The following is a 21,174-nucleotide window of genomic DNA, read 5'->3' as shown; positions in this document are numbered from 1 at the left end:
ACAGTCGCGTCGACTGCCATAGGTATGCGCCTTATAGTGAAATTTTGTGATATATCAATCTTATGTTATCCTATCAATTATCAATACTAGGCCTCAAAAATGAATCTATTGCGAGCTCCAAAATAAATGCATTCCTTGTTCCAAATGTTCTAAAGTTCAATGCCTTAGGAATAACAATCGCTATTAAGAAACTAAAAAGTGTCAGGGATTAATTAGAAAAATTAGTTCAAGGACTAGAGCCACACTACACCTGCCGCTACATATAGCATGAAGCCATTTTACCCAAATTATTTTCTACTCTCCAGTTACCCACCCAGGTAAAAAGATCCCGAGATCTGGTAAAAAATACGCACAGCAAAGAAGGCCTGCTCCAAAATGAAAAAAAAAAAATCAAAAATGTCTATGATTTATGAAATTAGCTGAAGCAGCAAGAAAAATGGGGCTTGAAGTGAATCTAGAAAATATCAAATATATAGTCACAGAAGAAATCCCCAGGCCCTGTGAAGAAATTAGGATTGGAGAATATACTTTCCTCGAGTTTGTGTATCTTGGATCGCTCATAACTCGAGACAATGATGTAGACTCCGAAACTAAACAAAGAGTTCTATGAGCTAACCGCTGTTATTATAGCACCAGTCCCTCCCTATTTTAGGAGCCGTGCCTTGTCTAAGGACACCAAGAGTTATCTGTATAAAACAAGTATTAGGCCAATTCTTCAGTATGGCTAGGAAACGTAGACTATCTACAAGGCTGGTGAGCACAACTTAATGGTCTTGGAGAGGAAGATTCCACGTAAAATATTTGGAGCTGTCAAGGTTGACAAGATATAGAGACGTCGAACAAACCAGGAGCTCAAAGATTTATTTAAGGAACCAGACATAGTGCCAAACTAATAATAATAATTTAGTTTATAAACATTAGATTTAATTAAAATATTTCTACTGCACTCTAGCTTCAATAAGCGGTTATTAGTTTAGCAATTGGCCAGGTATCCATGAAGAAACAATACTTAAACAAAAAAACTTCGTTTCCCTAAAGTCCATATTTCTTATTACTAATGTACGTTTTATCGAAAATTAAAACGACAAATGAATTTGATTTTTTGTTTAACAGTTTGGAACACCTTTCTCATTATTTAGAGAGTTTAGTATAACTAGTGAACGGGATGTTATTTGATGTCGAGATCGTCAAAAATATCCTGTTTAAATTTTCCTTTGATTTTTTCGGGCTTTTAAATTCTTCTTTGGTTTTTTCACCGCTTATAAATTTTTCTTCGGGAACTGTGAGTGCTTTCACAGTTCCCGAAGTCGACCTAAGCGATTCACCACATATGACCGATCTTCCTTTCTACAAAGACAGACTCAATAATCGTGTACATTTTGACAACACGTTCAGTTTGTTGCGTGTTGTTGTTACAGGTTTGTTTTATATAATGGTGGAATTTCAGATGGATCGTCCTGAAAATGGGGAAAGGTCGATGAAGTGTGTAGTAGGAAAATGTAGGAAGGACTTTCACAATAAAAATGTACACGGTATAAAATATATATTATCTTCAGTAAATTGTTAAGTCATAAAACACCATCCAAACTTCCACAGTTATTTATAATATCAGTAGGAAGTAGGAAAATAATATTTTATTTTTGAATTCATTTTCCGTTCTACCATTATAACCATCATAGTAACAAATTAACATTAATTAACTAAATATCTAATTAACAAATATTGTTTAAAAATAGCAAAAATCAGAAATTCTCAACTTCCAGATAACATTTGTTACTTTCTTAATTTGCTTCTGATTTATAAACCGATGACAAAGCTTGTTTGTGTAAAATCAGCCTCTCTACCACGCCAATCACTTCTGCGCACCTAAACGAGATACAATAAGTACAAATTAGAATAAATAAGTAGTAGAGGAAGCCTAAATGTAAAAGGACCAATGTTTTTTTAAAGATATCTGGAAGATATGTCGATAAAACTGCAGCTAAAAATTATGCAGTTCGTCTGTATTTAAAACAAATAAAACCTTTTTTTCCCTAAGCCACACTAAATAAGCAATTAAACCATGCTGTGTTTTGCAGCACAGTATCAATTACGTTTCCTTTAAAATCTAATTTTATTTCGTTATATGGCCTATGCTGTAGCATGACAGAATAAGAATCCCATTCACATCTTTATAGGTTTCATAAAGAATATGTTTGTGAGTCTCTTGTATGCATATCCGATGGTGTTTTTCTGGAGATCATATCCAGTTATTAGACGGAAACAAACCAGTATCTTAGCTCTAGTAAGATCGTGTGGGAACCAGTCATCTTTATTTAGAAGCCTCTCCCACTTTTCCGCTTAGACTTTCTAATTGACGTTTGTCCTGTTCGTATTGTGAAACTTTATTTTAGATCTCGCTTCCCCCAACCGAGTTTTGATAACTTACCAACTTTTTCAGAAACATGTATGACAACTTGACGCGGTTATGTTGAATCACAGGACTATAATCCTTTCTTATTTTCCGATATGTGCAATGTTCCGACACAACTTCAAATGGTGATTCTGCAATCACTGATGTAGATAATGTTTTGATTTCAACATGGAAATCACTGAAGATTATGGGATTTTATCCTTTTCTACCCGATCCCATTACATCAGTACTTCTCCATCAAAATTGTCACATACAACTCCCACGGGACATGAGAGCTGTACGGGACTTGATAATGCCAATTAACTTCCCTTGTTATCGCCTGCCGCAGAACTATTCGTATATATATTTATTTATCTAAGGAGTAATATTCCTCTGGATAGTTTATAGCCCTCCAGTTCCAAGCTCCTGAGCCTGCAAGTAATCCTTTGTTCTGCCGCATGAAAGTAGATTTCACCAACTTCAAGCTTTAGTAAGTAGGAGATACTTATAATTTATACTATCCCTTACTTTGTTTGGTACGTCTATTTGGTCAAGCATTCCCTTTCCCATAGAGTGAAAATGTGTGGAACTTTCATCTTTCATTTGATTTAAGATAAGCACTAGTAATCCCCTCATAAGCTTTTCAATTAGACAAAGATTTCTCTCTCCTATCCTGAAGTGACTCAAGACCTACTTCGAGTTTCATACTGCAATAGGATTCGACATTACTGTAAACAGTAGACTGTATTATGGAATTGTTTTTTCAAGCACGTTAAGTGTTCATGGTCATAGCTAGATAGCATTTGTTGTCATGATTAGCTCTTCGCATTTAAAGTATAAATTAACTTCGTGTTCTTTAGTGCTGCGATTAAGTAATAGAAACGTTTTTCGTGGGCTTACTGTCGTTTCACACAGGCGTATATTATATCTATTGCTTCATTTGCACCACTAAGACTTTTGTTAAAGATTATATATATTAAATATTATGAATAACTACGGACTCGAGGTAGATATGGGATTCCTTGCTTGGTTCGTCGATAAATGGACAGTAAACATCCTCGTGGAATCTTAATAAACCTCTTTCAGAGGAAACCTGAACCATTAGACCAATTAATCAAACTGAACATTTGTGCTGAAAACTAAAAACTTAGAACTTACTGAACTTGAAAACTAGGAACTTACTGCTTTTGTACAACATGTGACTGGTATAAAAATTCATTTAGTAGGGGAAGATCCTTTGCCAGAACAATCTCATTCATAAAATGTTTCTCACTTTCCAAGGATTCCTCCAATTTCAGTTTTGTTTCTATAACGAGGTCATTTAACTGATCTGGAATCAAAAATCAGTCATAAAAGATAGGTTAACTAGACACTGAACGTACTTTGAAAAGAAAAGTAAAAAGCACAGGGAATGCACCTGTCGAATTTATGAATGCATCGTAAATATTTAATGAATTTCTCATAGTTTTGAGGGAGCCAATCAAATCCACAAGGTTATGCACCAAGCTTTCACCTAATAAAACGACTCTGTAAATAACATTTCGAGCAAAGCAAAAGGAAAAAATAGTTGTTAAAATCAATTATACAAATAATATTTATACCTGTTTCACTGTTGAAATAATCACTGTCAATAGTATTTTCAATTTCTTTTTCTAGTTCAAAGATTTTCCTTTGCTCAGAAATGTGTTCCAGCATTTTTTTGACATTATTAAATTCCTTCTGTTCAAGATCGAGGGTGTTTTTTAGCGTAGATTTTTTCACCTGTAATAAAATTACTAAAATATATCAAATATATTTTATATAAAATAAAATATACAAAAGTTATCGTTGAGCGATCCAAACTTTTTTTTTTTTTTTCGGCCAAGACTCACAATTGGATTCCTATACTGTCTAAAACCATGGTTGGGAGTCAAAGTTTTTCATTTTGTGAGACCACCACTCAATGAAAGCAGTCAACGTCCTAGGCCGGATTCGAATCGGCACCGCCAAGAGATTTCAAATTGGTTTATACATTTTATATATTAGAAAGAAATAGTATCAGTGATAAAAAAATTTATGAAATAGTTTCAACTATTCACTAATTACCAAAGTTCCCATCCATAATAGAGGTCTTCATCAGAACTGTTGGTGGGTGGGTGAAGGATAAATAAAAAACATTTTTAATTCTGTATATCTTCACAAATCACAACAGTCCTTATGAGGACCTACAGTGTGGATAAAAACTTTGACCATTAATAAATAGTTGAAACTATTTATTAATTATTTTTCTTGATCGCATTCCAGACCATCTCCTTCTAAAAAATAATTACTTTGTAGTTTTAAAAAGATAGAAAACATATTTTATTTATAAAAAAAGACATTGAAACCCTTTAGTTTTGACAGATACTGCCTGCGTAGCTAAATGTACTCCCGATGTGAAAAGAAGGGCCGATATTAATTGAGAAGAGTATTGACACCTATAATCGCAACTTGTGCACGTATTAAGTATGCTCCTGGTGCAATAAATCACTGCCATTCTTGTAGGAGGGTTTTTTTTACAACTCTTAATTTAACAAACAAAGTTTATTTGATTCATAATGCAAGTTATTTATTTTAACATTATCAATATACTTGTTAAAAAGAAAAATTGACGCCATATACAATGAGCTCTTTTAACGCTTTCTTGTTAGAAAATTACTTACTTTTCACTGAATTGAACTAGTGTTAGTTATCGCCGCACATCTCTGCTCGAGTAAAATTTATGTTATATTTTTTAGTTATTATGAAGAATTAAAGATGAAAGTATTCGTAAGATTGTTTACCTTCGCAATTTTATTTGAGTAAACCCTCATTGCCACTTTCGAAGAATAGGTTGTTATAGTTTTTGTGCCTAAACCAAACGGTTCGTTCGAGATACATAGCCATATTTCCTAGTTTTCAAATATCTCTATCACAAATACTTTTTAAACGTTTTCGTCTCTCGTACTTATAGTTTATGCTTGCTGTCTGAGCTTGTGTCAGAACTAATGCAACTCAGCTTGGTTGTATGATTGTATTCGACAGCGTATTGTGTGAGATAGACAATAACGAGTAGAGCCCCACTCACTGGTTCTGGACTCCACTTCCAGTCCTCAAACATTAGTCTTGGTCATTATTTTTTTTATTTTATGTGCACGTCATATCTTATATCATGTCATACAGTAGAAAATTCAAAAGCCAGAGACATCAAGAAGCTTTCTTTGTCAATTGAATCTACGCAATAACGTTTTAAAAAGATTTATTTTGAATAGGGGTGGCATAACCCTACTCTCCTTCAAAGCAAAAGTGAAATCAAGTTGTAGGGATCTGGCTATACCCATAGGGAACTACTTTAAGTTGACCTTAATTGGGATTTCCCACATTAGTGTAATCATTATTAAAACCATTCATTTAATCCCAAGTGTGAAGAGAATAGAAGTTGCACTAAATAATATTTCTAATAATTTGGTTCATCATCAATGAAAATTCATCCCAAAGTAGGTACCCACGGGTATGGGAATGACACTTTTTCAAATTGAGTGAATATCAAGGTACTTCACTTTTGGAGGTTAAAAAAAAATTTTTTTCTTTGAAACTTTTTCTATTATAGTTTATTAATATTCTGGAACATAGTTCCAATTGTTGTTAGAACAATTTTTATTTTCAACAATATATTGGCCAAAAACAGTGTGGCCCCGTTTACTACTTCCACTATAATTGCTTAGTAAGTATTTTTAAATACGAGAAAAAAATAATAAAAAAGTAGGTTCAATATTTACAAATAATATATATCTATGTTCAATATAATATTTATTCAGTTTGGAGAAGAAAAATTGGATGAATAGACAGAATTTAAAAAAGGGAAGGGTTATTGCATGGTGTATGGTAGAGGGAATGGAGTTCAGGTGGGAGGCAGCTATGGTAAAGGATTTTTCAAACACTGCAGTTCGAACAGAAAAATAAAAATTTATTGTTTGCAATTTTTGGCTTCCAAGATAGTAAGTGAAAGTTGTGTGATGCACTGTGTGATTTTTATGCCATAACTAAGGATTACTTGGTTATTTTTCTCAATTCTGTTCATACCCTGTTGAAACAATTTTGAGGTTATAGAATCTACATTTATATCTTAAAGCAAAATAGATCCAAATCTATTCTTCAAAGTTTAGGGAAACTTCAAAACAAAGTGTACATTTTGATATCAGTTTACTGTTTTGTGTGGATACTAACTGACTTTTCAGGTATCTTTGATAAATAAATGGACTTAAAATGTTGTAGATAGGAATAAAATTATATCAAAACGTCAAAATTGACTTAAAACTATTGTGTATCAATAGTAATCTACCACACATTAATTAAAATAAAATATGAATAAAGAAGGCTAATTTTTGTTTTTTTTATATAGTCTTGGTATATTACTTTTAGTTTCTCCAAAGTTTTATTCCGACAATCTCGTTCCAGAGCCATTTCCAATACTTTACATTTCACTTCAATTATATTGGCATAGTCCATTTCTGGAGGAACCTAGAAATATATTAATATAATGCTGGTTCATTATATGACCTAGACTTTATAAAAATTTAAAAAAAATAGAATTCCCTTATGGTCAAAATTTTAGAATAAAAATGCAATGTTTTTAATACACATATTTTATCATCTTCATGGATGTTTCTGGGATACTATGTCTATCTCTTCAGAATTATACAATAACTGTTTTCTTTCTTTCTTTTCAAAAACTGTACATTTAATATGTTCAAGTCATTTGTATAATTAATAAATTTTAATTTAATAACGACAACAATGTTCCTTGGTCAATGATTTAGAGCATGAAAGTAATTTGATAATTTCAACATGTTAAAGTGTCAAAAAATGAAAAAAAATACTGTGAATTATATGAAGTTGAGGAAGAGGCCACAGTATCTCCAAAACATCTAAGAGAATAAATTTTGAGGAAGTGAACTATCTTAAAGAATTCCCTAATTTTTCATGTCACTTCCTGAGAAGAGAATCGTAAAGCTCAGTATACAAAACCCATTTCCTTTATTTATTTATTGTTTCAGTATTAAAGACTAACAAAAATTAAAACTCCTTAAGAATCATCTCCTAAAACCTGACTAAACCACTGTACTGTCCAAATTTTAATCTCATAAGATTAGGAAAATTTCTTTCGGGAAAAATTTATTAAAATATCTATCCTGAAAAATGGACTGTCAACTAAATAGTACCCATCAAACATGGGAAAGAAACTAGATTAAAAGAAATAAAAGAAAACCTAGTAATACATGTAAGAAGTAAAGTAGGAAACTGATTCCATACAAATTCTATATTTCATTGTAGTCATAGTTTCATAATCTTGAAACTTATACAATTTTAGTATAATAACTTACACTTTCTAACAATCGCTTTATAGTATTATCAGCATGATGCATGCTATATTTAACAATAAAGTACACAAAATAAAACATTAAAAAAACAAACAGAATTCAAAATGGTACACAAGAACCACTAAAAATAAATTTTTGACAAAATTAACTAAATTGTTTCAAAAAAATATATTCCTAATATTAATCATTTGGTTTCACTATGGATAAGTGGATTTGAAAACTTCAACATTTTAATTTAAAAATTTATTTTCCTCAAAGAACACTCTTCTAGTCTATTGTTCATTAGTTACTGTTAACATAACTTTTCACACAAGGCAAATTAAAGAGAAGTTATAACTTAAGAGTTTTAGAATGGCTTGGTACTTGCATTGAAAATAATAAATTGTAGCATCCAGATTGATTTAGAATAGTTACTTATAATTTAAAGGGTGTCCCATAATTAATGGGTATTTAAAGACAATACCTTAGATTAAGATCTAATTCCACACAGAAAACCAGAATAGTTAAGTTATATGATATTTTAAGAGTCATATGTTTTGTTGAAAAGGAAACGATAACTAAAAAGCTATGATGAATTATCATGATTTTTTTAATCATCCCTCTCCTTAATTATAAGTTCCTTATTTAAAAACATCAAGTTCATGTTAGTTAAGTGGAGGTCTGTGACAGAATAATCTTCCAGTCAGTAAAACAATTATGTGATATGAAGTGAACAATCCATGATATTACAAAAACAAAAACTTAACTTTAGTCAGCCCCTCAAAATGGTTGCAACAAAGACGAATTCTACTATCTTTTGAAAAAGAAAATTGTCCAGTTTTTTATTCTACAATTCGAAATTATCTAAACTGAATAGTTTTTGAATTATTATTTCCTGTTCAACAAAAAATTTGACAAACTTAAAAAAAAAAAAGACTTAAATTTCCTGCTCTTCTGTATGAAATCTGGCCTCAGTCCATGAACTATTCTATTGGTCTTGGGATAACATCACCCTTCATCTATAGCAGTGGTTTCCAAACAGTTTTGTCCTACCATCCCCTTTCCAGGAAAAATATTACTTAGCACCCCCTGGAAATTATATTTTTAAAAATTTTAAAATCAATTAATAGGAAATATATATGTATTAATGTTTCTACCTTTTTCATAAAATATAGAAAAGAAAGGTATAAATTAGAAACATAGAACTTTGAAATCATGAAATTATTACTTAAAAATAGCTAATTGAGTCCTACAGAAGCTTTTTATTTATTTAAAAAATAATAAATTTACGTAGTAAACACAACCATTTCACTTATTTGTGATTGATTAGCTGGTTCATTGAGGAGTTGCACTCCTAATCTCAGAAATTTTTCATCACGTCCTCATGAAATTTATATCAGAACACTTTAGAAGCATACTCCTTTGATTCAAAAATTGTTTTATGAATGGTGAAGTTATGAGTGAACATAAAATATAATTGAGAACCTCCTTATTTTTTTAATTCAGCTAATTAAAACTTTAAATTAAGCATTATCCAGCAATTTGAGGAATTTATAGCATAATTAAAATTTACTGATTACATTTTATGTAATAAAATAAATGAACAAAGATATAGAGCTAATGATTGATCTAATTTAGATGATTGTTGACCACGTAAGTCAAGTCAAAGTTAATTTAATTGTATTTGTAAAAAATAACTGTAACATAAGAGAATGTGCTTCTATTCAACACTCACTATAAATAATACTGATACAATTAGATACTAGTTATTACTTTTAAAGTTTCAATATACAGAAAGGAAATAAGAAATTACAGATAATACTCAACATATAATGAAACCTTTCTGGACTTGAGTGGAAAATTGTTTTTAACAGTGTGTCATTTCTCTCTAATTCCATTTTCAGAGTATTATAGGAACAAAGATAAATTATCAGATATGATATGGATATTAATTTTCAAAACATGATAGATTTGATATTCATGATGGCTAAAGAAAATGTCTTCTATATGCCTAAAGGTCTCCATATTTTAATTTAAATTGTGGAAGTGACATATTTATAGTAATTTGAACTTTTTTTTTGACATTTAAAAATTTCCATTATTTATCTGTGTACTAAACAGTATATTTTTATATTTGGATCCAATCCAATTATGTTTCTAGTAATTCATTTACTTTCATTCTTTATTCTTGTTTTTTATTCTTAGCCCTGATGGAGGTCTGAAATTATGGAAAAAATATTGGCACTAATAAATAAGTTTTTACTTATTATCTTCTCATAGTTTCCTTTAACTTAGATATAATTAAGTATTTATGTATAATGAAGTATTTTGCCATTGATAGCTTGATTGTAATTACATAAGCTAATGTCTAGGCACATTCTACTACTTAGTTTACCTGAAAAATCGAAGAAAATATAACAAAAATGTTTTTAAAAACTTCAGTTAACATCTTCCCGTCCCCCTTTACACGCCACTATCCCTGATGAAGACCTGAAACTCAGGTCGAAACGTCGGCATAAAATAAATAAATATTGTTTTGTTTATTTATGTTGTTCCTTGCTGACCGCACCCTCCAACAAACTTCTTCAAGTTTAAAAACTTCGGTTATTTTTAGAAATGTTTAAAAATATATATATTTTGTAATATAAAATGAACAGGTTTTGTCTTCTAAAACAACTTTAAAAATACATTTGACAATTAAGTAATAGTCAATTATCAATTTGCCTTTGTTCATATGAGAAAAAATAAAATAAAAGGATCCTAATACTCGGTAGATGGTATCTACTGTTTTTAAAAGGTCTCATTTCAATAAGGATAGTGTCAAATTACAATTTATCTTGAGGCTGGAATTTATTATTATTTCCTAGGCCCTATATAAATGCACTGCAGTGGAACAAAATGTCTAACATTCTTCAATACCACCACTCAATGTGTTAAAGGACTCCGACAAAGTCAGCAGTAATCACATACCTTGTTCAAAAGTCACTGTTGTAGCTGACTTTAATCACAATGACCTCTACACTTTCAGTCTGACTGACACTGAACAGCGAGGAATCGCCAAGTAAACCTGCTCTATCTCAGCCATGAGCCCACCTTTACTTTTAATAATACAGTACTTGGCAGTAGTAGATATTTTGCTATGGAATTATCAGCCAAAAAAATATTTGATTATTTATTATCTTACCATAAAATACTTTAGTTTTAACTATGAACAAAAGTATTTTATTTCAATTTTGAGATCAATAAATATTATAGGCCAAATGAAAGAAGGTTCAGTTCAATGGGATAGGAGAAAAAATACTTCCAATAGATACATTTAAAATAAACAACGGTACATAATACATAAACAATTAAATAGGCTAGAAAGAGAAAGATACTTTAAAAAAATAAAATATATTTAGATAAAGGTATACTGGAACATTTATCTATTACATCTATTAAATCCTTTATGAGCATACTACAAATCACCATAGGGTTAATTAATGGAGATTAAAAGTAGCAAAAGCACCTACAGACAATGAATGGTACTAGAGTTATTCAATAAGTAACATTGAATTAAGGTTCAAGATGATAGACTGCAGATGGAGATGACTGAAGGTATTAAGTTAATCTTCAGATTTTTCTAGTTTAATAGCTTGCAGAGTATTTTGGTGTAGAATGAGTCGCTGAAGACTTTCTATGATTTCAGCACACCTATGAAAAATTTATATACATACATATATTAAACACAATTTTTCAGTTACATACGAGTATATAATCTATAGGCAATATACATGTAATTGCTATATACAAACAAGTGTACAAAATAATGTCACATAAAATATTCAGTAGGATCCAGAAGTTGAATGGCTGCTAAACTGGGCTCAAAAGGTACCTCAGAAATCGAGTGGTCTTACATGTTATGAAGATACAACAGTACAAATATGTTATTACTTTAGCATTAACTTGCAGGACTGAGTCACAGTGTTCAAACAAATATAATAAAAAAAAGGACATTATATAGGATGTGCATAAAGCTAGACTTAAATGGGCTAGGTATGAAAACTAAATAAAATTTGATATAACATAAAAACCAGAACTGTTTAGGTTTCTATCGGCGAAACAACGGATTTTTAAGGCAGATATATAACAAAAATTATTTTTGGAAATCTATACTCTAAAACATGTAACAAATTTTTAGTGACTCCTTGGGTCTTCTTCAGCCAAATGATGCCGTAATTATATAATAATTTAAGTTGCTTTTGAATCTACTTACTAAAATCAATATTAATCAAATTGAGAAACATAATGACTTTGTTAGACCCTAATACAATCACAGATAGATGAAACTAAATTTAGATAAAACTGCTGTGTCGATTATAGTAGTAATTTTAATGACAAAAAAATAAACTAATTTTTTAAGGAATATAGTTTTGTAATTAAAAGCATATAAATACAATCCTAAATATATGTTAAAATATTCTATAAATCTTAAACTATTTTGTTGGCAATTCAAAGATTCATTTTGTAAGAAAAATATATAAACACTCACTTTTCATTGGAATCATTGCACTTTTCTAAGTTTTCTTCTAATGAAGGAAGAAATGTAGTCAATTTCCTAGCTATATTTATATCACTTTCTTCATCATCTAATTTAGATTTTAATTTCAATTCAGTCTCAGATAGAAGTTCTTTCAATTGATCTGAAATGTTTAAATGAGTTTAATATTATCAAAATTTATATAATGCAATTAGCTAAAGCAAATGGGAACTTCACTACCTTGAGATTCTAGTAAAGTTTTTTGAAATGAAATTTTGTTTTTCTCATGTTCAACAGCTTGAGTTAAATCATTCAAATACTTAGCAAGATCTGAACCTAAAACAAATATGAAAAACAAACAAAATTATATAAATGAAACAAGAAACAGGTGCAATGCAATCACACAACTTTCACTCATCATAAAATTTTATGTTTTATTGTTTCTAGAGGTGAAAATAACAAATATAAAATTTGTTCCTGCCTAGAATACAACAGTTTAACAAAAGATAATGAATCTGTGAACATATTAATGTGATTGGAAGAGATTGAGCTCTGCTTCTGACTCAAACACCTGTCTATTTTCCTGCTATCTATATATTAAATTATTTAATATTTTGATTATCTATCATTTATTATTACAGACAATGGGAACTGGAACTACTATTACAGCTGGAGAACTTTCAAATAAGGAAAATTAAAAGTACTTTAAAGAAAGATGTTTCAGAAATTTGTCATTTAAGCCCTGTTAGACTAATTAAATGAGGGTAAGACCAAGCTGATAATAGAGGCCACTTAATTCTACATTAATTTATCAAGTTTAATCAAAACCAATCCTCTAAAGTGGCACTTTGATTTGAATTAAAAAGTTCCAATAATATCCCAGGCAACATATACACAGAAACTTTTTTGAGACTTGGTTATTTGGACTTAAGGGATCTCAAAACGATATTTTTGTCAAACTTGAATTTGAAATTCTGCACAAACACAATACTTTCCCTTAATATGTAGAATATATATAGGAAAGTGAAAGCAAAAAATTTAGGTCTGAAATATACAAAAAAATTTCACTTATGATTACAGATGGGAATGAATAATTGAATAAGTCTTACTAATAACTTTAACCAAATAATAAATTATACCTGATGCAGTGAACAGATCACTATCAGCAAGGACATTTTCTATTTCTTTTTCAATTTCATACCTCCTATTGAGAGCAGATATTTCTTGAAGAGAAGTAATTGAATCAAAAAGTTCCTTCTTATGGTTTTCTAAATCTTGTCTAAGATTAATTATTTTTTCCTAAAAAAATTATTGAGTAAAAAATAAATGAAAGGAACAATCTTAAATATAATATATAGATGTAGCAGGTTGTCAAATAGAATATGTTTGAAATATCTTTCTATATGCTAGTTTAGAGCAACTTAAGGAGAAAAAAGAATTATCTCGCCTAGAAACTTTTATCTCAATGCCATATGTCTATTGTTATAATGCGATTCCTCATTTTGGAATTAATAGGTTTAAATAAATGCAAAAATGCTGGTCTGCTCACATTACCTGATGCTGGAAGATTTTGTTTCAACTTACAAAAATGTTTTAACAAGCAGAGGGTCACATCAATAAATTGTTAGGTAGTTCAATTAATGTAGGAGTAAAAGTTTTTTTGTTTTTGTAGTTTCATATAACTCACTTTAATTTTTAATAAAACAACTAATGAAAAATTGTTGTTGTGAAAATAAATTATTTTTTTGAATGAAATTAACAGGAATCATCAAACTGTGAAACAAAACCAGAGTAGTTTTAGTTCTGTTTGATAAAACATCGCTCACTCTTTCTGTTGATCATATTTTGATTTGTTAATGAGAAATGATGAATGACACTTGACTGTGAATGTAAAATAAAGAAAGTCTCTTAGTAGAGAATCAGTAAAAAAAACAACTCGGTAAAAGATTTTTTTCCTTCATCACCTTGAATCATCCAGAATTAAGATTATTTGTTCTAATAACTATAGATACTTTTTTTAAATGTTTTAGAAATATTTTTCAATCATTCTAAGAATATTAAAAATACATTTTAATTGACAGCACCAGATAATCAACATAAACACTAAGCATTTCGATGATAAATTGGGTAGATCAAACATACAGACATTATATACAAATATAAAAATAACTACAATTAATAAAAAAATAGAGATTAATTAAAATCACACATTCAGCTGTTTCAGGTTATCTGTCTGATTTTCAGCCAGGAAGTGTTTCTTGAGTAGGCTACATTTAATCTCAATAATTTTCTGAGTGCTTTCTAACTGGAATCAAATACAAACAAAAATTACATTCTAGTGCCATAAAACTGAATTTAAATAATATAATATATAAATAGTTAAACAATATTTTTTCCTAATTAAAATTTTTAACTTACATCATTTTTGTGTTGGACAGCGGTAGTGCCTAAAAACAAAATAATGTATTAAATCATTCTTGATGGTTTTTATGGATACATAAAGCATTGTTATGAATTGAAAAAAAGGAAGTATGTACAAAAAGAAATATTAAGATCCAAATAATACTTTTAGAAAAATTGGTAGCAAATATTAAAGGCCCCTAACATGGTTACTCTTATCAAATATCAAGTAATATTATCAAAGGTGATATATTGAAGGGATTTCTACAAGTGCTAACAATATCATGTAATATTGATGAAAGTTACTGTTCTAGCTTTCTCCAAAGATGTACATAGTCAAGTTTCTCTGTTTCTGTATGTTTTCTATATGACAGTTTAAATTAATGTCTATTTGAAATACTAGTTGATACTATCAACTAAATGATATTAAGAAAATATGAAACAAAACTACCAACTTTAAATAACAAAATAAATCAATTCATTTTCTGTTAAAAATGAAGAAGTTCGATAATATTTTTCTTCAGCTAATGTTCTTTTTTCAAATTATTTTTTTAATTACATTTAAATATAGGCATTTTAGTTTTATCAACATAATATGGTTTAATTTATTAATTATCAGATGGTTGGTATATGTTAGCATTCTGTATTAAAAACCTTTTATATTATGAGAACTTTTTTTAAACAAAACAAAACTCAGAGGAGTTTGTGCAACAACTCAAGGGGTGAAGGTCAAAATATAAAATCCCCTAAAAATTAAAAAATGTTTACTAGGTTTCACATCTTAACAGAGGTTTGTCTTTTTCTTAAATTTTTTGGAAAACTATCCTCCATAAATAGCTTTCATAAGCAATTTTTAATATTGTGGCCTCTTTGAATAACGTTTTCGATTTTCAATGAACTTAGTAAGAAATTTGAAGAAGTAAATATTTCCTTATATAAGCAAATTCAAACTAAACTTCAGTTAGAGCTGTGAAGTAAAGTTGAATGGCGAGAGCTATAAGAACAAACTAAGAGAATTGTCCTAAGCTATCGTTAAAGAGTAGGAACTGAGGATGTCTATCACCTATACTGTAAGTCGAAACATTACTCATACTATAAATAAAATAGTTATTTGTTGATAACCAGGTGAATGGTAACATAATGCACCTATTGAGGAGATGAAATCAGAAGAGGGGAGAATAAAGCAATACTAAGGTAGTAGGTACAGTGCTATATATAGCACTCTATGATATGCCATTTGTGGAAGAAGTGAGGAATTCTGAATTGTTAAGGTCAAGGCCAGGATGTATGGACGTGGGTAGTATAATCATAAATTTGATTCAACTTCTAAACCTAATGCCTGCATATATGAAATGTTCTATTGAAGAAAAAATAAACTGATAGAATCTATTGTACCAGATTCATCATATAATCAATTTGTACCATATGAATAGAAAAGTATGTAATAGTGATCACCTAACAGGATAGTAACATCTAGATCAGAAGAAAAAAAAAATGAAACATTCAGAAACATAATTTATCAAACAATGAACAATGCTGAAGCAAATTCAGTAAGACAGTTTACAAGTAATTTTTGAGAAAATGGGTAAAACATGGATCATTTAAGGAAACTTACATCAAAGTTGATAGATTTATTATTTGTTAATTACAAACACTCAAGTGTTCTTCCACTTGTAAATTAACCAAAACAAATTACACTAAAATATAAACTTAGCATTAAAAATACTTATATCAATGCCCACAACTTCAGCCATTCCAGATAATGCTCACTGAAAGCTGACATAGAATTGGATGGAGGATGTTATGTTTAAAGGATATTTGAAGTTGTAAGTCTAGGGGTCATGATGCTAAGTTGGCAATATCTCTAGAACTTAAGGAAGCCACTTTAAGTTTACAGAAGTGTTAATTCTGTTATGTTACATAAAAGTGAATAAAAACTAATACTTAAATGTAACCTAAAATAAAAAGTAAAATGTAGAGATTCAAGGAATATAGTAAGATATTTGGTCTAATATCTGTGAACACATAATATCGGTTGTTAGCAATTTTATATAGTCTTGACAACATTAAACCTAACTGTCTGTAGATTTAAAAATATAATAAAATTATAGTTATAATTTAAGATACATAACAATTTATACAGTGGAAGAATTTAGAGACTTGATCCTGTATTTATAATCGCTAACTAAACTATGATTCAACTAAAAAAAATTAAGTTAGGTATTTTTTTTTCTCAAACATTACTGACAAGACGAATTAACCAACTCAAATGATAACAAATTAATTAAAATCCAGGTAAAATAATAAGAAAAATGAAACTGACTCAATCAAATTCTTATTTTACAAGTATGTGATTAATAGATTTTATGTTTCAAGATGACAAAAGTAAATAAATTATACACAAATATTAACAGTAAAAATTAAGTATTATGATAACTGTGTGGGAATTATAAAATATTTAATAAATAGTTGTTTGGAATCCGAAGCTATTTAAAATAAAATTAAAAGATTATTATTATAAATTCTTACCGGATTTGCTCATTATAGAAGATATAAAGAGAATGCCAAGGAATAATACTTTGCAGCACTAAAAACTAATGTCAGTATTAAATATATGTATGTAGTTCATTCATAGGAGAAAAATCATCAATAAAAAAATACAGCCCTTCAAGTTGAAGTTAGTGACATTTACGAGGGAAAATTGATAACCTATAAATCCACACATGCGCAAAAGATCCCAAATATTAGAGAGGGGGTAAAACCCGGGAATGACGTCATCTGACTTCAAATTCAAAATCTTACATTTTCTTTTATTTTGTTTTTATCATTAAATGTGGATAACTTCGTGAAGCATTTAACAAATGAGATAATTTTCATGATTAAAAAAAAAAGTAATAAATTATTGATTTTTGCTTTAACTTGTTAAATAAATTGACATAAATTTCTTACTATGAAGATAAATCATTTTTCAAGACAAAAAATCGCAGTAGTAAGTAATTATTTCTTTCACTTTTAAGACAATGCCATTATGTAGGAAATCGCAAATAAGTTTACTTACAAGTGGAGCCTACGCCCGTGGAATTACTGATTTCAATGAACTGTTTTTGGTGACAGACACGTTGAAAAATATTAGACAATTGTCCAAGGGTTCTTGCCAATTACCAATGCGCCCTAAGAGCAGTGAAAAACAATGTTTTATACTAGTTTAGACATTTTTAATTTTATTGTATACCGCCTTTGCTCTAGCAAAAGAATAAGAATACAAAAAAAAATATGGAATGAGTTAAAATGTATGAAATTAACTGAACACACTTCTAGAAAAATAGGCCAGCAAATTTGTTTAAATGAAATATTAAGTCAGATTTTTTCAGAGATCCTTAAATAGGAATTTTCATAAAAGTCAAAAATTATAAAATATTGGTCTTGATTTGTGGAGGATATATTTTATTTTCTGGCGATGTCCTACGTTCACAAGAAAAATCATAATTCTTTACGATTTTGTCCAAATCCTATGACTCTAAGGAAATCTGAATTTCCACACTCCCAACCCATATCAATAGCTTTTAGTTTTTTCCCTATATCATGGAGAAAAAGTAGTTTCAACTAATGAAAAATTTCTTAACGTTTTGGTTTATATCTAATATATTTAAACAGGTTTGATTTGTACTATGTTGTGTATTCTAGATGGCCCTAAACCGTAAGTTTCTTGTAGATTAATGAAGTCGTATTGAAGTGCATTTTTGAAATTAAGGCAAAAATTTTAGTTTTTCTATTACTATGAAAATTCGTACTTAACGGTTTTATGAGGCGCTCAAACGAATATCAAGTTTATTTCACAATAAAAAAGTATTTTATCCCATTTTCCCAGGTTAGTTAGCCTAAATTATTTCAATACTGCATTGTTATTGGGGTAATAATGTACCAATAGATTTCTTTTCTTATGCAGAGTAACGAAAACAATTTTTCAGTTGTGTGTAATGAGTTTAAAAGTATACAAAATTACAAAACCGAAAAGTCGCTTCTTGTGAAGTCGACCCGAAAAACATTTCATTAAAAAAATGAAGAAGGAAACTGACTTCCCTTTTTAGTGTCCTTAAAAAACTATAAAATATGAATTTTCAACGAAATAAAAAAATATTTAACAGGTTTAGTAAAAATATAGTTTCGTAAATCATTTATTGTTTTTTAAGAAAATTCATATTTAAGAACACCAAATTTAATAGGTTTTTATTACCAAATAGGTAACATGGAGTGGAGGTATAAAATATATAGATATATAAGGTGTATATATAATGTATATATTAAGGTGTATATATAAGGTATTAAATATATACTTGATCTCCAACTTCTTCGTTATTACTTGTCAGTTTGTCTGATAAGTCATAACGAAGAAGTTGGTGATCAAGTACATATTTAAGGAAACCAAAATTAATAGGTTTATATTATCAAATAGGTAACATGGAGTGGAGGGAGGTGGTTTTTCTAAAAAGGCATTTGGGACTCATTTGGGTTTCTGGTACTGTACATAATTAATATATCACTATTATTAATAGAGCACATATTAAGTGTAGTGTTGAAAAAAATTTTCATCATGGGAAGAATTTAAATTTTCGATCTTTGCTTCGCACCCATTAATATATGAGAAAACATCAACTGTTAAGATGAAGCCTGGCGGAAAAATGTGGAGTCTGGTGATATACAAAAGGAACTTAAAGAAATTAAAACTATTCAGAGAAAATTTCATATATTTATTTTAGAAGATCCTTTACTGATAAAAGTAAAGGAAAAGGATTAGACAATGCTACAGAAAGGATAAATATTCACAATAATATTAACAAATTTGTAGAAGATATTTTAAAACTGAAATTTCTGCAGATGTATTTATTAATTATAAAAATGTATATATATATATATATGAATGAATTCATAAGTCAGATTTATAAATTAAATATTTAACTAATACTATTTTCTCTTTTAGTTTGTACTTAGTACGATTTCGTTGACTTGTACAATGCTGATTGGTAATTTTTAACTTTTTAAATCGTATAATCTCACTAATTGTTGTTTATATTAATAAACGGAAAGGTCTTGGCCGGAAAAAAAGGAAAGTGCTTGTTCATTGAACTGTTTATACTTGTATTTATGAACTAATACTATTATTAGCTTTCAATATGAAAAGGGCCCAGATTGACTATGGCTTGCTCCCCCCCCCTTTGGATTGACTATGCCCCCATAGTTTTGATCCTGTGTACGCCCTTGTACTTAGAAATTATGTAATGAAAAATAAAACAATATATCCAAACACAAAATATCAGACTGCAATAAAATTGCGTTTTTCTGTAATTATAACTATTATTCTTATAAAATCAATGTTAAGTAACGCTCTTTTTTCTTGATTAGTGGTATATTTTAAAAAAAAAGTAATTATATTTTTCTTTAGAACTGGAGGTATTCCAAAGATAGTAGAATGGGGTTACTTTCTTTACTGAGTTCATCCTACAGACTTTTTTAAAGCTATTAGAGTTTTACAAATTAACTTCTATCTACTGTACAACCTATGGAACATCTCAAACACAAAAAGAAAAAAAAATGTCTTTTCTCGTTAGATGCATAACTATTCCAGCAAAATAGCGATATCGGGACTAAGGATGAACTCAGTAAAGAAAGTAACCCCAGTCTACGGCACTATCTTTGGAAAACGTCCAATTCAAAATAAAATCAAAACTTTTTTTCAGATATGCCACTATTCGAGGAAAGGCACAATATAAACAAAAGTTAAAACTGAAATAATTCATTCAATGTTAAAACAGCAACTATCAAGCAAATCCTAATAGTACGACAGCAAATGAACGTTCCATGATCATAGCTTTCACTATCACCGTCATCGTGGAACGGAATATTTTTAAGGAATCGTTCCTTAAAGATTTGTTCTTATTAAATTCGTTCAACTGAAGGCTCATTTTCAAATAAATTGCAACTTATTTTCTACCAGCTGGGGAAATAAGAATTTTTTTTTTTATAAGAAATAAGAAAATAAAATTATTGGGAACTTAACTGAAAGTCCACAAACGTTTTATTCGAGTGGCAAAGAAGATCTAAGAGAAATATTTTATAAGTTTGACATATTGATTTTCTGTGAATTTTGTAAGAACCGTGTACTTATTTTCCATTTTTACGAGCGCCGCGTTATAAAAATAGTTTTTTACTAACTTTCTGGGGCTTTCATTGCAAATATTGCCTATAAAACATATAAGCATAAAACATACTAGAAGAGACAAAACATGGCTGAGGAATTTGTCAGTGTTGTTGCCAGCCGTCAGTATTCGGAAAAAAGTACCAGGTCATTCAAAAAGTCCTGTCGTTTTTTTGGGGGAAATTATAAATAAATAAATATTTTCAAATAATCACCTTTATTCATCAAAATATCCACCGTTACAGTCGGTAACCTTCTCCCAACGAGATGGTAAAGCCCAAATTCCTTCCTTAAAAAACTGTTGATTTTTACT

The 21,174-nt window shown here is 29.3% G+C and overlaps 2 protein-coding genes and 1 long non-coding RNA gene across 7 annotated transcripts; 1 reads left to right on the top strand and 2 right to left on the bottom strand.

The window, feature by feature from the left end:
• Positions 1–1,528: 1,528 nt before the first annotated feature.
• Positions 1,529–11,266, bottom strand: LOC136794997 (uncharacterized). Of its 5 annotated transcripts, none has more exons than XM_067046424.1 (6): positions 11,262–11,266; positions 6,806–6,910; positions 3,994–4,153; positions 3,810–3,905; positions 3,575–3,722; positions 1,529–1,866 (listed from the first exon to the last, which is right to left on the bottom strand). In XM_067046424.1, exons 2-6 carry the CDS (start codon positions 6,896–6,898, stop codon positions 1,782–1,784), a joined length of 582 nt encoding a protein of 193 aa, XP_066902525.1. In that variant the 5' UTR covers positions 6,899–6,910; positions 11,262–11,266; the 3' UTR covers positions 1,529–1,781. The 5 variants fall into 5 exon arrangements, with proteins under 5 accessions (XP_066902525.1, XP_066902524.1, XP_014292255.1 ...); XM_067046423.1 differs by lacking the exon at positions 11,262–11,266 and adding an exon at positions 9,577–9,663; XM_014436769.2 differs by lacking the exon at positions 11,262–11,266 and adding an exon at positions 9,563–9,625.
• Positions 11,142–17,381, bottom strand: LOC106691106 (uncharacterized). Its single transcript, XM_014436766.3, has 7 exons — positions 17,198–17,381; positions 14,687–14,715; positions 14,478–14,573; positions 13,408–13,567; positions 12,509–12,604; positions 12,281–12,431; positions 11,142–11,442 (listed from the first exon to the last, which is right to left on the bottom strand). The coding sequence occupies exons 1-7, from the start codon at positions 17,208–17,210 to the stop codon at positions 11,355–11,357; spliced, it is 633 nt and encodes a 210-aa protein (XP_014292252.1). The 5' UTR covers positions 17,211–17,381; the 3' UTR covers positions 11,142–11,354.
• Positions 15,292–16,617, top strand: LOC106691107 (uncharacterized). Its single transcript, XR_010843157.1, has 2 exons — positions 15,292–15,458; positions 15,572–16,617. It is a non-coding gene; the product is annotated as an uncharacterized lncRNA (long non-coding RNA).
• Positions 17,382–21,174: the final 3,793 nt, after the last annotated feature.

The sequence above is a fragment of the Halyomorpha halys genome, unplaced genomic scaffold (assembly GCF_000696795.3).
Source record: "Halyomorpha halys isolate HHAL.00 unplaced genomic scaffold, Hhal_1.1 Scaffold2082.1, whole genome shotgun sequence".
Classification (NCBI taxonomy): Eukaryota; Metazoa; Arthropoda; class Insecta; order Hemiptera; family Pentatomidae; genus Halyomorpha; species Halyomorpha halys.
Note: the sequence above shows the minus strand (reverse complement) of the source record. Positions and strands in the feature narration are given on the sequence as shown.

Bases quoted from the DNA above. Each gene is read 5' to 3' on its own strand.
- LOC106691106 (XM_014436766.3), bottom strand. The intron at 13,568-14,477 runs GTGTGATTTTAA...TAATTTTTTTAG, and splicing joins ATAACCTGAAACAGCTGAAT to GAAAAAATAATTAATCTTAG. The intron at 11,443-12,280 runs GTGAGTGTTTAT...AATTTTTCATAG, and splicing joins TGCAATGATTCCAATGAAAA to GTGTGCTGAAATCATAGAAA.
- LOC136794997 (XM_067046424.1), bottom strand. From the start codon at position 6,898: ATGGACTATGCCAATATAATTGAAGTGAAATGTAAAGTATTGGAAATG. The intron at 3,906-3,993 runs GTATAAATATTA...TCGTTTTATTAG, and splicing joins TTATTTCAACAGTGAAACAG to GTGAAAGCTTGGTGCATAAC. The intron at 3,723-3,809 runs GTGCATTCCCTG...TTTTGATTCCAG, and splicing joins TGCATTCATAAATTCGACAG to ATCAGTTAAATGACCTCGTT.